Genomic DNA, 13,610 nt, shown 5'->3' on the forward strand with positions numbered 1-13,610 from the left:
TCAGGCCTCAGAGAGCAGCCTGGGACAAAAACTGGTGAGAAGAAGCCCCAGGTCTGCCTTAGAATTCAGAGCCGACCCTCGCAGAGGGCAGTAACTCAACAAGACGCAGGCAGTATCCACGTAGCAGGCTTGGAGGTCGCCATTTAGGGCAACAAGTGTACCTCATCAAGATTACCCCCAAATCACATTTTCCACAAAACACAGAACTTTTGTGTAAAACAACCCTGCCCAGTATTTGGAGTTTCTAAATTTATGCTGTTTGATTTTGACAAGACGCCAAAGCTGGACACTGGCTACTGTTCTGCTTCTGTAAAGACGGTGAAATTATCTCCCTTGCATGTGTGTGGTCAGACTCATAAGCTCAACAGGCTTTGATGAGTTTTCACTGCAATGTCCAGTCTTCCTGTGACACCTTGAGCTGTCACTCTGACCCCTTACAAATGTCTTGGGTCTCGCTCCTTGCTCCATTCCGACTACGCTGTCTACCTCTGACCTTCAGCACACCCCTGTAGTCTGGGGACTGTTGCCCAAGACTAACCCGGTCTCCCCGCTCCTGCCCTTTCAAATCCACTTTCACGCTGCTGGTAACTGATCGCACTGCACGCCCATTTAAAGCCTTTTAGAGACCCCCCGCTTCTGCCCCAGTGCCCTCAAGACAGAGGTCAAACACCCTTAAAGAACCTCCTGGGCTCTTTGTGAAGCAGCCACAGCCTCCGCATGTCCCTCCAGACTCAGGGCTCGCCTGTCCTCCCACATCTCTTGTCCCTGATCCACCCACTTCCTGACGGTCGTTCCTCAGCTCTACCTACCCACGGCTGATCTGGGTCCATGGTGAGCCCACCTACCTCTCCTTTCTGGTCTCTTCCATTTCCCACCGCGCATCCTCTGCTCCAAGTCACACTCCTCCACTGAGTACACATTGCCAGACCCACTAGGAAGTGGCCCAACTCAGACCCAAACCCTGCCCCACACAACCCAGGCTAGACCACCAGGCTGCACTGTCCACAGGCATGGAGAGCAGGGTATCAGCCGTGGCTTACGAGGGAAAGCTTCCTGGAAGAGTAACCCAAACCCTGATGACTAGAGGCACTTGTGGGGGAGAGGAAGGACTTCCGCCCCAGGCTTGCAGACAGCCCCAGAAAAGGCAAATGGTTATAGAGGGAGTCACAGCCGGTCTCTGTGGAAGGTGGTAAATTGAGCTCTTTTCTATGGAATCCCCCTGCGAGCTCTGGCACAGAACAGAAGAGTTTCAAAGGCTTAAGAAAGCATCATTCTTCCTTTCACTCACCTTTCAAAGTATTTCCTTTGATGATTTTTGCAGGGGCACGTGAGGATGACTGAATATATTTATTCCTATTTTTCAGATAGGCAAACTGAGGAACATAGGGCTGGGAGGGATTACCCGGGCTCCCCCAGACTTTGGCTGGCCTGGGAGCCCATTACCTGACCACCCTAACATGGAGATGGTTGCTTACTGTATGGTTTTCCCATAAACACAACCTAACTCGTTATGGAAAGCTATCAGCTGACACATCAGGAAAATACGCAGGACACCAGACCTCTCTGCCGGAGGAAAGGAGGCATTTTCAGTGTCTACTGAGACCCTTCGTTGCCAAAAGCCAGGACCCCCTGGCTGATGTTCTGACTCAAACTGACCGCCCACCTTCCCTGCTGCTAGTTCCCAACCTCGGGCCCCAAAGGGGAACTTCCTCGGGCTGAGGCTCATCCCTGCAGGGCCCACCCGGGTCAGTCACAGCTTCACTCTACTAAACGACTGGATCCAGTCGGGATGATCATCTCTCAGGCGTGCCATCAGCTCTGTCACCCTCACACTCCAGACCCTCATGAACAGGAGACAGTCCCCTGCCATCGGCTTAGCGGCCCTGGATCCTGGCTCTCCTTTCCAGCCTGTGAAGCCGGTGCCGACTGTCCTGTCCCAGAGCAACAGCTCTCCTCCAGCGTGGGTCTCCCTTTAGTTTGCCTTTCCAAGGAGAAATACGCCACAAAACACCCCAGTAACTGGCTCACCAGATAGATACTGAACTATGCAGAGCCAGAGGGGGCATGAGGCCAGTGCTTGGAGCAGGGGCCTCAGCTTGGGCTTGGGCTGGCAGTTCACCTGGGAGGCTACGCTCTAACTGTGCAAAGCAAGAAGGCTGTTCAGAAGACTATCAACATACCCATGGAAGAGAAACAAAGAATTTACTCCTTATTACCTGAAGGCTCTATGTAAGGAAATAAAAAGCCCATTACACTTCTTTTTACCATGATTTATTTACACTTCGACCCATGATTCATGGGAGTATTGTTTTTTAGAATCTCATCCCGAGGTCATTTTCATGCAACAGAGCACCATCAACAGAGCAGAGGGAAGAACGGACAGACTGTCCCTCCACTCCCCCTCGCTGGGCCAAAGGGTCTCACAGGGACTTCTGCACAGTTGAGGAGCATGTTCTAGCTGAAGGGAAGGGGGAAGGAGGCAAGGCGGTCTATCACTAGGAACCCCTGGCTAGTCTTTCATTTACTTTGTTTCCAACCACCAACCGTCATCATGGAACTCTCAGGCTTCGGAGCTCACAGCCAGTGCACCCATGAGGCCAAACATGGCCTCACCCTGAGCCTGAGAGCTCATCAATGCAAAGGCCTGCATTCCTGGTCACTTGTGGCCATAAACCAACATCTGAGCCCAAGCCGCAAGCTCTGGGAGGGACGCGTCCAACAAGGCTTGTGCCCATCCCTCCCAAGGAGTTTACAGCTTCCCCGAGGCGGGGGGCGGGGGGAGGCTGACTTGCAAACACGGAGTACGGTACAGCAGAAAACCAGCGTAGCATGCCCTCCTGGGCTTCCTCCTCTAGTTCTCAATTTCCTTCCCCTGGGAAGCTCCCCCCCCCCCCCCCGCCCCGCCTCGGTTCTGCTTCCCTCAGCACAGCCTTCCCACCCTGCATGGTAACGGGCCGTGAGCTCAGCGAGGGCAGGCCCCACAACAGGTACACTGAGCGCTTCATCCCCGGCACCTCACAATGCCTCTGTAGGCTTCAGTGAATGGACCAAGGACCCAGTGCTAACCCGCATGGGCCAGGCACCAAATGCGGTGAATCCGTAAGTAAAGCAGAGCGTTAGGAGGGCAGACCCAAGTTTGAACTACCGGGTGTGTGTCAGCCTTGAGGGGTGTGGGCTGGGGCTGTCAGGTCGATCTGGCACTGGGCCCTGAAGACAGCTAGGATCTGGGTCGTGGACAGCCTCAGGGGTCGGTTTCTCTCACAGACACATAAGGGCCAACTGACCCCTGTCTAGACACCCAGCTCTTCACACCATCGGCTACTACTGCAGGTGCCACCGGCTGCCACAGCGCCCCACCAGCTCCAGGGAAGTCCGCACACCCTGGGACCTAACACTCAGCAGCCCTTTCCCCCTCCCCCTCGCCCCGGGCCAGCCACCTTCATCCTGCCCAGCCTCTCACCCCCTCCCTTCCCTCAGCTCCACCCTTGAGTAGGACTTAAAACTCCCAGGCTACAATGACATGAGCTGCACTGGGTCAATCTCTAGATCCTCATGGTGGGACGGACTTTTTATGCTGTCTGAAGTGTGACCATTTTTCAAAATAATGCATGGAAATTCTTACATGCTCTGTAAAATACTATCCCGCCCCCACCTTCCCCTCTCAAATGGTTTTCTGTGGCAGGCTGCCTGGGGACAACTGGCCCCAGTTTACAGGTTGGGTACGGATGCTCAAGGAGGTCTGGGCGGGGGCATGCTCGCATGGGAGGCAGAGCTGGGACAAGAACCCAGGACGGAGGGCTGGTGCAGAACCCCCCACCCCCCCCAGGGCATTACCCTGCGGCCACACGGCCCCTCCCCGAGGACAGGCACACCCACATTTGCATACTTAGCGCAAGCTCTTTGAATTCTGGAAGGCTGGCGGCAGCACAGAGCTGGTGGAAGATGTGGTAATTCCGCTCACCGTCCGCCTGCAGGAGGAAACAAGTCCAACAGCTTAGGGCAGTGACCCCAGCGATCATCCCCTCCCTCGCTCTCATCCCAGCGTCCTGTGGGTGACAGAGGTCAAGACTTGTGCTCGCGTCTGTCTTCCCTCACAGCTCGCCACCGTCGATGCCCGCCCGCAGATGTTCCATTCACGGTTATGTTCCTTCCTCGAGCTTGAGGACTTCTAGCTCTCTCCTATGTTCTTCTCGTTCTCTGCTCTTCCACAGTGGTGGGCTGCCAACTCCCACACACTCGTGTGGTTGTCCCTGCTCCCTGGCTCAGGCCGCACAGACTGTCACTCACCTGCGGTAGGCTCCCTGTCCCCTGGGAGGCTGGGAATTAAGTCAGAGCTCTGCCCTTGCCCATCAGGTCAGGCTGGGGCAGTCACTAATGGTCCTAGATGGAGGGAGGACTCACAGCGGACACTCGGGGGCTTCACCAGCCTTAAACGGGCAGAGTGGTGGTGTGGGGGGGCAGGCGGAGAGTGGCCGGGGACGGGGCTTTAGGAGGCCTGGGCAAAGGAAGAGGAAGGCTCGAGGGGTGTTCAGCGAAGACTCTGGCCAGAGCCACAGGCAGCCCTGACCTGCACCCAGCACAGCCGACTGTTTGCTTTGTTGCTGTGAGATGAGGATGTGGGGCCGTCTAACCAAATTTGGGAGGTGGAGAGAGATCCCAAACAGAAAAACGGAAAAACAAATAAAGCTGGTTAAAAAATCTGTTAGACGCTTGTTAAGCACCAGCCTGCAGAGGGGCATCTCTAAGAAGCAGCTGAAGCTGTTCAGGATGTCCTCTCCGCAGGCAGTTGAATGTCGGGGTGACATTCGGAGTGTGGGGCCACCTCAGACCAGGACGTATGTCATCTCAAGTCGGGGACAGGACACCAAAAGGGGGCTGGGGGAGGACTGTTTTTGGGCTAAGTAGATGAGCAGTGAGCTTTCTTTTGTTTAAATAGGACCTACAAAGTAAGAATGTTCCTGGGGAATCTGAAGCCCACAGCCTTCCCCTAAGACTCTCAAATCCACAAAGAACAGGACTATCTTGTCCCTGTGTTTCCGGTATCCCGTACAGGGCTGGTACATAACAGACACTCATTAGGTTTGTTGACTGAATCTAAAAACAATACCCACTTCAACGCAATACTAGCAGATTTTCCAGGCCTGATGTCCATGGCATCCACATGAATAGTTTTCAATGTAAAAAGAGAAAATGCTAAAGGTCAAGTGTATCCTAAAAAGGAGATGCTCTGGGCACAGGGAGTGGGTCAGGGAGCAAGTAAGCAATCACTCATGGGGGAAAAGTACAAAAAGGCCCAACTCATGCCACTCACCTGGAAGACCACTCTGGACTTCTCTAGCAGGTAGGTCCTCATGTTGGCCCCAATGATGTGGTACCTCTTATCAAAGCCGATCTGAATATACTTCCCAAATCGGCTGCTGTTGTCATTGCGAGTGGTTTTGGCATTTCCGATGGCCTGCAGAGAACACACAAGAGGTATGCAAAACCAGGAAAGCTTTCTTGGTTTCTAGGTGGTGTGTGTGCGCACAGCTCTCTCTCCTCTTCCTTACAGAAGCCCCCTCCACTGTAGGGATGACAATGAGCAGAGCTAAACACAAAACTTCATTCCATGCCTCCTTTACTCCTAAGGATGGCCAGTGAGAGTAAGGAGCTGACCGGTGGACTCTTTCCAGTGATCCCACCTGGAACGTGCGTGGTGATGGCTGCAGCTGGAGCGGTCACCTTGGGACCATGAAGAAAAAGTCTGGAGAATCACATTCTGACAGGCCTGAGCTACTGAACCAAGGCCAGTCTTCGAGAGCTCTCAGCTTGAAGTGAGAAAGGCAGACTTTCCCGTGCTTTAATCAGATCTCCACGACTAAGCCGTCAAATGTCATTCCTAACTGATAAATGGTATTTCCGAGAAAGAGACCAAGATCCACACCAACCTCATCACTAGATCATACCAGGAAGGCCTCACCCTCTGGATACCTTTTCTCATGCAGCTGTAGGGGTACAGTTCAAAACACCTGATGAGAATTTAAAAAGTGAGGGACTAAATGGCTTGGCACGATTACTCACTTTCTTCAAAGCATCGCACTGCTAATGAATCGGTAATGAATATATTACTGTTTTAACTTTAATCCCTTTCACACGTTTACATTTTTAGGTGGTTGAAACACGTGAAAAAGTTGTCTATGAAATTTGAGGGACACAGAGGCCAACAGAAGATCAAAATCCAGATTGTCCCTCTGCCCCTTCTCAGCTGGATCCAAGCCACGGAGCCGCTGGTGCCTCCCAGTGTTCCCAAACTGCACAAGCTCAGCTGGTATCTGTTATAACAAGGCAAACAGGGCAGCTGAAAGCAAATCCTAGCTTACAGATCCCAATAACACATCCTCACGAAAATGCCCCGTTCCCATTTTTGAGATGAGTCCGGTGAGGCCGTGAGTCATGCAGCCGCTCGCTCACAGAAACCCAAGCCTAGCTCCGCACTATGGAACGCATCCGGTCTGAGGGCGCCTGCACTCTACACACCCACCTCCCATCCAAGTCCCCTGGTGTGATGGCCCCAACGTGTGCCAAAAATCCAACCTTAATTTAATCAAGCTTCTGAATTTTACAGCCCTTTTACAGGAAACACAGAGGACAAAGGAACACGTTAATCAGCATCACGAAGATACAATCGGCCAAGTCCGGTTTGTGGAACATTCTCAAAGACCATCTAGTTTCAACAAATACATTTCAATGTAAAAATTTCAAAATATTCAAACTCCGTAATTCGTAAAATGGCAACAAGAGCCTTTACCATACCTGACACCATTCCTTGTGACGGCTTAGGGGAAAGCTTGCCCAGGGTCTAGAGATCAGTCCATCTCGAGAGGTCTAGCCTCCTTACCTCACTAGGCTGCTTTGAGAAGTGACAGATCCAGAAGTACTTTAAAAATACGTAATGGTGCGCACAAAGAGAAGAGGTTATTACGACCCAACCACCAACTCTACCCTAGGACTCCTAGCTCCTGTGCATGAAGGATGCATGGGCAGTTCTGCATCTGTTAAACATTTGCTAGATTTTTTCTGATTCCCCACAGACTCAGGAAACGTCTTGATGAGTTATCATGGATGAGAGAAGAAAAACAGGTTTTAACCTTGAGTCCCACAGACCAAGGGAAAAAAGAGGACATAACCCAAGTGGTTACAGTGTGGAAAATGAGCAAATGGTATAAACAGGAAATTCACGGCAGACACTCACCTGACCAAGTGTTGAGAAAAGGTAACCTCACCGGACATTGGAGAATGGCAGATTCGAATGGGGAGGGGCCGGGACTAGGAACTCAGACACGACAAAACGAGGAGGATGTGAGGACAAGGGAACTCTCCCATGTTGCTGGCTCAAATGGGAACCGGAACCACCGTTCTGAGAAGTCACTGGACCTATCTAGTAAAACTGAATACACACGCACCTCACGGTTCAGCAAGCCTACTTCTACAAATTACCTGGGGAAACACCGAAGTGCACACGTGAGTGAGCACAGGAATCTTTGGCGCAGGTTGTATTTAGTAATAAAAAAAAAAATTCATCCTAAATGCCCTCCAGTAGGGGACGGATCACGCGCAGTGGACTCACACCACGGACACTATAAAGCCGGTATAGGTGAACTAGAGCATGATTCGTGGATAAAAGGTGTTGAGGGAAAGAGCTGCAAAATGACCAAATACGCCACCACTCCCATAGGACATAAGAGAAGCACTTTCTCTGTTGTTCAGGCACGTGCACATACAGAGGAGGAGCGAATGGAGTAGTTTCCGTATAATGAGGATCAAACAACAACGAGGGACGTATCAATGTGTGGAGGCGCAGCGCAGGGAGCAGTTAGCCACGGCTGGCACAACGCGAGTGGCTTGGAGGGGTGTAAGCTGACAAGGGTCTAAAATAGGGAGTCGAGTTTGGCTAGTGGGGAGGAGGAGGGGTTCCAGTTACGACCCTGGCCTGGGTCAAGGGTCAGGGCAGGTGCACATGCGGAGCGGCGAGAGTGTGTTGCACGTGAGACAAGAGACGTGCTCCGTGAGTCTGGGCGCAGACTCTTGTAGGAACAGGTGGACAGCTGCAGGCCTTGTTTCTTTAGCTCAAAAGGAAAAACGTTAAGTCTCCAAATTACATAGTAACTGGTCTTAATTTAGATGATTTTTTGCTCACTGTACCCCCAGTCTCCTCCTTCTCCCGGGATGGGGGCAGTCTCTGGCTCCTGGACTTGTGTGGTGTAGATGCTGGGCACCCCAAGAAGCCACGTGACCCCTCCAACCCGGACTTGGTTCTGCCTCTGCTCTAACAGTCTCTCGGCGACCAGCGTCCTTCAGCCAGCACAGACTCGTGAACAAACCACTCCCGGACGCCAGCAAGCTCACAGCGAGCGGGATCAGAGAGCTCTGGCACTGAGAATGAATCATCCCAACCCACCCTCAAGTCGCCTTTAATTCAAGCCACTGTCACTTAGTGCAGCTCTCGGGGTATTCCATTGCCTTGGACCATCCTCGATGGTCTCCCCAGGAGGCAGCTGCAGAAAGAAGGAGATGGTGCGGGAGCCCGGCGGACTGCTTGGTCGGGACGGGGGCCGAGTCATCAGGAACTGGCTGGCCCCGGGGAAGACATGCCTGGTGTTGCCCCCAACCTTCTCAGGAGTCACAGAGCTGACTGGGCTTCCTGACACACGGGCCCGCCTAAACCCCAAATTGTGAAGAGGCAGGCTTTGGCGCTGCAGAAGCTGCTCTTTCTCGATCCAGAAACACTTTCTAACCCACCCAGAGTTCTTGGCTACGATGCTTCCTTACCATGTTTCTGTCCAAGACTTCTCTCAAAGAGAACACTTAAAAACTCAAGAGATAATCTCCATGATGACCAGGTTCCATCATCTGACTGAAGGAGCCCTAGAGAATTACCCACAGAGTTTCCAAAGTAGCAATTTCTACAAGGTAGAAATTTAATGTCGTGAGCCCAAACCACTGCACCGCTCCTTTATGTGACATGAGGCTCGAGGAGGCTGCTCCATGTACACACTCCTCCTCTAGACCTTAGCAACTGAACCACATCTTGCATGTTTTGGGGTATCCGTGTTGCTCCCCCACCTCTCCCATGCCGAAGTACCCCAAATCCCCAGCAGTGCACCAGTCCATTCACAATGTAAGAGCTACTGAACATGTTAGGTTGTTTTAGACAGACCTCTATCATTTGAAAACCACCCCCAAAGCAGGGAGTCGTAGGCTTGCATGCCTTTGTCCAGTGGCCTTGTTCACACCAGCCAAGAGGTGGAAACCCGAGCAGTTCATGGACAGAGGGATGGATTAACAAAACGTGGTCTTATCCACACAAAAAAGTACCATCCAACCATAATAAGGAAGGGGATACTTCTACCTTCTATAACACAGATGAACTTTGAAGGCATTAAGTAAGCCAGACACAAAAGAACAAATATTGTATGATTCCACTTATATGAAGTGCCTAGAACAGGCAAATTCATGGAGACAGAGAGTAGAATAGAGGTTACAAGGGCCTGGGGGAGGGGGGGAAGAACAGAGTTATTCTTTAATGGGTACAGTTTGGGATGATGAAAGAGTTCTAGAAATGGTTGGTGGTGATGGTTGCCCAACACTACGAAGGTACTTAAGACCCTTCAATTGTTCATTTAAAATAGTGAAAGGGTAAATTTTATGTATGTTTAACCACAATAAATCAATTAAAAAATCCTCTTGTGTCTCACACATATTTAATAATAGGGTGATCTACCTTCATTAAATTCTCATCTCAACTTAAATTACTTTGTCCAGGCACCGAAGATGTAACAGATTTCTTCCCTTCTCTGTTTTGCCCAGAAAAATTACCTTCTCTATTTCTTAAAGGAGGCAGCACTCTGGGTCTTTGAAACCTTATTACCTTAAAAATGGCCTGAGTTTTGAAACTCAGGGGCAAGGGAGAAGTGGAGAGCCTGGTTTCACTCCCATTTGAGATGAAACACGATGCTGATCATAGAGTACAATCTTTACTGCCTCTGTTTAGGTGCAGGGATGGTCTCAGGCAGGCCAGGCCATGGTCCACCATCTCATTCTGAATTGAGGCCATGGCCAGGCCCCTACCTTGGGCTTAGAATAAATGCTATGAACAAACAGGCTACTAACTAGTTGCAGGTCTGACAATATTAATATGCTTGCTGCCAATAAGGTGGTTCATAAAAAAGCTCAATGATATGGAGAAAAAGCTTATGACTATAATATTCAGTGAAAAGGCTGTAAAGAAACAGACCCAAATGTGGAACAATTGTCAGTAGGCTGTAGAAAGGAAAATTGGGGGTACCCTACCCAGACCTTCTGAATCAGCAACTCTGGGGGGTTGGGGCCCAGCAGTCTGTTTTAACATGACCTCCAGGTGACTTTGATGCACTTGAGTTTAAGAACCATTTTAAGAGAAAAAAAGTCTTCTTGTTCCTATCTTTTTGGTAAAAATGCCTCCAACTGTACTAACCATTCTCCAGTCCATGTAAGAATTCCATAGAATTCCAAGTTTCCATGAACTTGCTTTTGTGTAATTGTTAATGATTATGTTATGTCCTGTTAGTCAACAGGGAATCAAAGTTCTCCAGATAATTCAACTGTGTAGGCAGATTATACCCACAAAAAGACAATGAATTCCTAGGAATTGAGACTCGGTCTTAAGTCACATACTTGGTAAAGGAAGGGGTTAGGGGTAGAGAGGGATCTAGGAAGGTCCCGGCAGGTTCTCATTTCCCTCAGCTCCAAAACCACCTTGGCGACTTGGGTCTTAAACGACGCGGCTCAAAGCACTGCAGAGAATCTGATACTATCTTGGCAGCTTTTGGCCTCAACTCAATCTCTTCTTCCTAAAACAAGGAGCAGCCCTGGGCTGGCGGGGGTCCCACCAGACTGTAACCCAGACAATAACCAAGAGCCTCTACTTCAGAGGCAGGAAATCAAAGCTGGCCCAGGGACTGCATACCCATTTAGATCTACTTTACCAGAATTAAGTTTTTATGGAGGAAAGAGAGAAAAAGAGAAATGGAGTTCTGACCCTGACACCCGGGGAGTTACAGCAAGACTGAAGTTTTAGGAAACGTCTCTGACCCTGTACCTGTGCTGACTGCCCTGGGGCTGGGGTGTCGAGGACGGACAGAAGGCCCCGGCCGCTCGTGCCATCTGGGTAACTGCTTCCCGAGGATCAGCAGGTTCCGTGCTGTCACAGAGCTCTTGGCTCTACCTTTCCCCCCACCTGGCCTCCCGCGCCCCCACACTGCCCTCCTGATCCGGCAGGACTTCAAAGCCCCGGATGGTTGGGGGAAAGCAGGGACCTGCTGACACAGGATGGCTGGTGACAGGGGAGGCAGCAACAGCCACAGAGGCGGAGGCAGGATGGAAGGACGCTCACTAGAGCATCCGCAGAGCCTGGGGACAAGGATGGCATGAAGAGGACACTCCACTCGGTACTGGGGATCTGAAGGAGGCTACCAGGAGAGATTACCTCCCAAATGTGTGCTCTTAGGGGCACCCTTGGCATTCTTTCCTTACCGGGAGACAAGGGGCTCTGCAAGAAAGGCAGGAATGTGGACCACGTGAGCTGCTTCCACGGACTCTGGTGGGCGACCGCATGAGGTGGGTCACCCAGCAGTCTGGCTGCCAGACAAAGAAGCTCCAGCCAGAGAGGCCAAGAATGTTTGGAAGGCTTTACCTCCATGATGGGACTGGACGCCAGGACCTTCTCTTCGATGTTGGTGTCACTGGCTGAGCCACCCACCGTGGCAAAGTAGCGCATGGCGTACTTGGCTGACACGGTCTTGCCGGCTCCGGACTCCCCGCTGACTATGATGGACTGGTTCTTCTCATCTCTGCAAGGGAAAAAGCTCTGGTCAGTGGCTGGCTGTGGAAGGGCTCTGTTGCCTTCCACGGGCTCTGTGGACAAGGGCCTGAGCTTGATCAAGATCATCTCATCTTCTCCGAAGGAAAAATACGAGGGACAGCATTAAGACAGTCTGCCCTCCCTCCCATACTTGTGTAAGATCCATGAGCAGGAGAAAGGAGAGTTTGGAGAAGGGCTTACAAAAGGCACACGTCCTTCCTAAGGGCCCTCGGCAAGGGGGATGGGGCCAGCTGGTCACGGTCACACTTCCTCCGGGGAGACAATATGCCCTCCCCCGTTCCTCTATGTGCGCGTGTACACACACACACACACACACACACACACACATCCTGAGAATTCACACACGTGCCTTTGCAGGTACACAGTCTCACCTCTGATTCTGTGGTGTGCCCATCTGGGGCTACAGTGTGAGTTACAACTTTTCAAAAACAAGGATCTTTTCCTCTCGTGTTTCAGCCCAGCGTGCCAGCAGATAGTTTCCAATGTCTTGCTCATAGGTTTGTCTCATAAAAGGCATGCTATTAACCACCAAAGTGATCTTGCTTCAAGTTTATCAGAATTAGATAAAACAGCTGTCAATTGCAGTGAGAAGGATTTCAGTAAGACTAAATGGAAGGCAGAAAGAAGATCCTCTATACCAGATAAAAATGCATCTATATTTATCCCTTTAAAATAGACAGCAGGAGGACAGGCAGGTAATGCAGAGAGCAGCCTATCAGATCTCTAAGGAATGTGCATGTTCAAGCATGGGGTGAGAACAAATTTTGTGGGGGGCGCGGCGCAGGTTTGGCTAACGAATTGCTCGTAAGGGCTATAGTCAGCCATCTACATCCAGCTCACAGATCCACTGACGGGAAGGCAGGCACTCTGCTCTCATCTCCAGTCCCTCTAACAGTTCATGGCATAGAATACATGCTCCTAGGGACTAACCAGCACCCCCTCCCAGATAAGAAAGCCTCGGAGCATGGAGGTGGGTTAATGACACAGCCCTCCTGGCCCCAGCTCACTACTACTTACACCAGCTCCCAGGGCTTCCTGGGCAGAGCAGGCCGTAGCAGAATGAACAGAGAAGCCTCCGCTGGCCGCCTGCCCCACCGTGCTAATCACCAACACAGGTAGACTGTAGCTCACCAGCACAGGGGAGGGAATGTTGGCCCTGCTTCTGATCTGGGCTGACAGCCAAGACGTAGGAAAGCAGCGTGATGACACTGATGTCAACTAGGAGAGGACTGGAAAGATAGGAGAGATCCAGGCTGGGGTTGGGAGCACTGGGCAGACTCAGGAGTGGTAGCTGGGCTGAAGAACCCCTAACCGAGAGCCACTGTTCAAGGTCAGCAAAGGGTGATGCTGTCTTAGCTCACACAAACCACTGCCGCCAGCTGGGGAGGGGTCGGAATAAACGCAGTGGGCTAGTGCACACCGTTGAAGACGGGGAAAACACAATGGATCTTCCCAGCTGGCTCCACAACCAGTTACCTAAGAGCAAAGGCAAGCCCTGCCTAGTATCTGGAAGAGTAAGAAGTGGCTTTCTGAGGTCCCTTGTAGTTCCAGAAGCCTGTGGACAATGCTTATATTTCCCAGGTTGACTCGTTTTCATTGTATACACCCACCAGACCATGGACATCGTGACAGGTGTCACCCCTCCTCTCAATACTTCATAATCAACTCCCTAGAAAACAGCTCAGAAGCACAGCCCTCCTGAATGACTCAG

General features: G+C 51.3%; 1 protein-coding gene across 2 annotated transcripts in view; it reads right to left on the reverse strand.

The window, feature by feature from the left end:
- The window catches only part of MYO5B (myosin VB), a 339,470-nt gene that overhangs the window by 131,353 nt on the left and 194,507 nt on the right, over positions 1-13,610 (reverse strand). For both annotated transcript variants that reach the window (XM_046024282.1, XM_046024281.1), the window contains exons 5-7: positions 11,711-11,867; positions 5,312-5,455; positions 3,887-3,968 (exon numbers count right to left, since the gene is read on the reverse strand). In XM_046024282.1, the coding sequence (XP_045880238.1) occupies positions 3,887-3,968; positions 5,312-5,455; positions 11,711-11,867 (383 nt within the window). The remainder of the gene's footprint in view (positions 1-3,886; positions 3,969-5,311; positions 5,456-11,710; positions 11,868-13,610) is intronic.

The sequence above is a fragment of the Meles meles genome, chromosome 12 (assembly GCF_922984935.1).
Source record: "Meles meles chromosome 12, mMelMel3.1 paternal haplotype, whole genome shotgun sequence".
Classification (NCBI taxonomy): Eukaryota; Metazoa; Chordata; class Mammalia; order Carnivora; family Mustelidae; genus Meles; species Meles meles.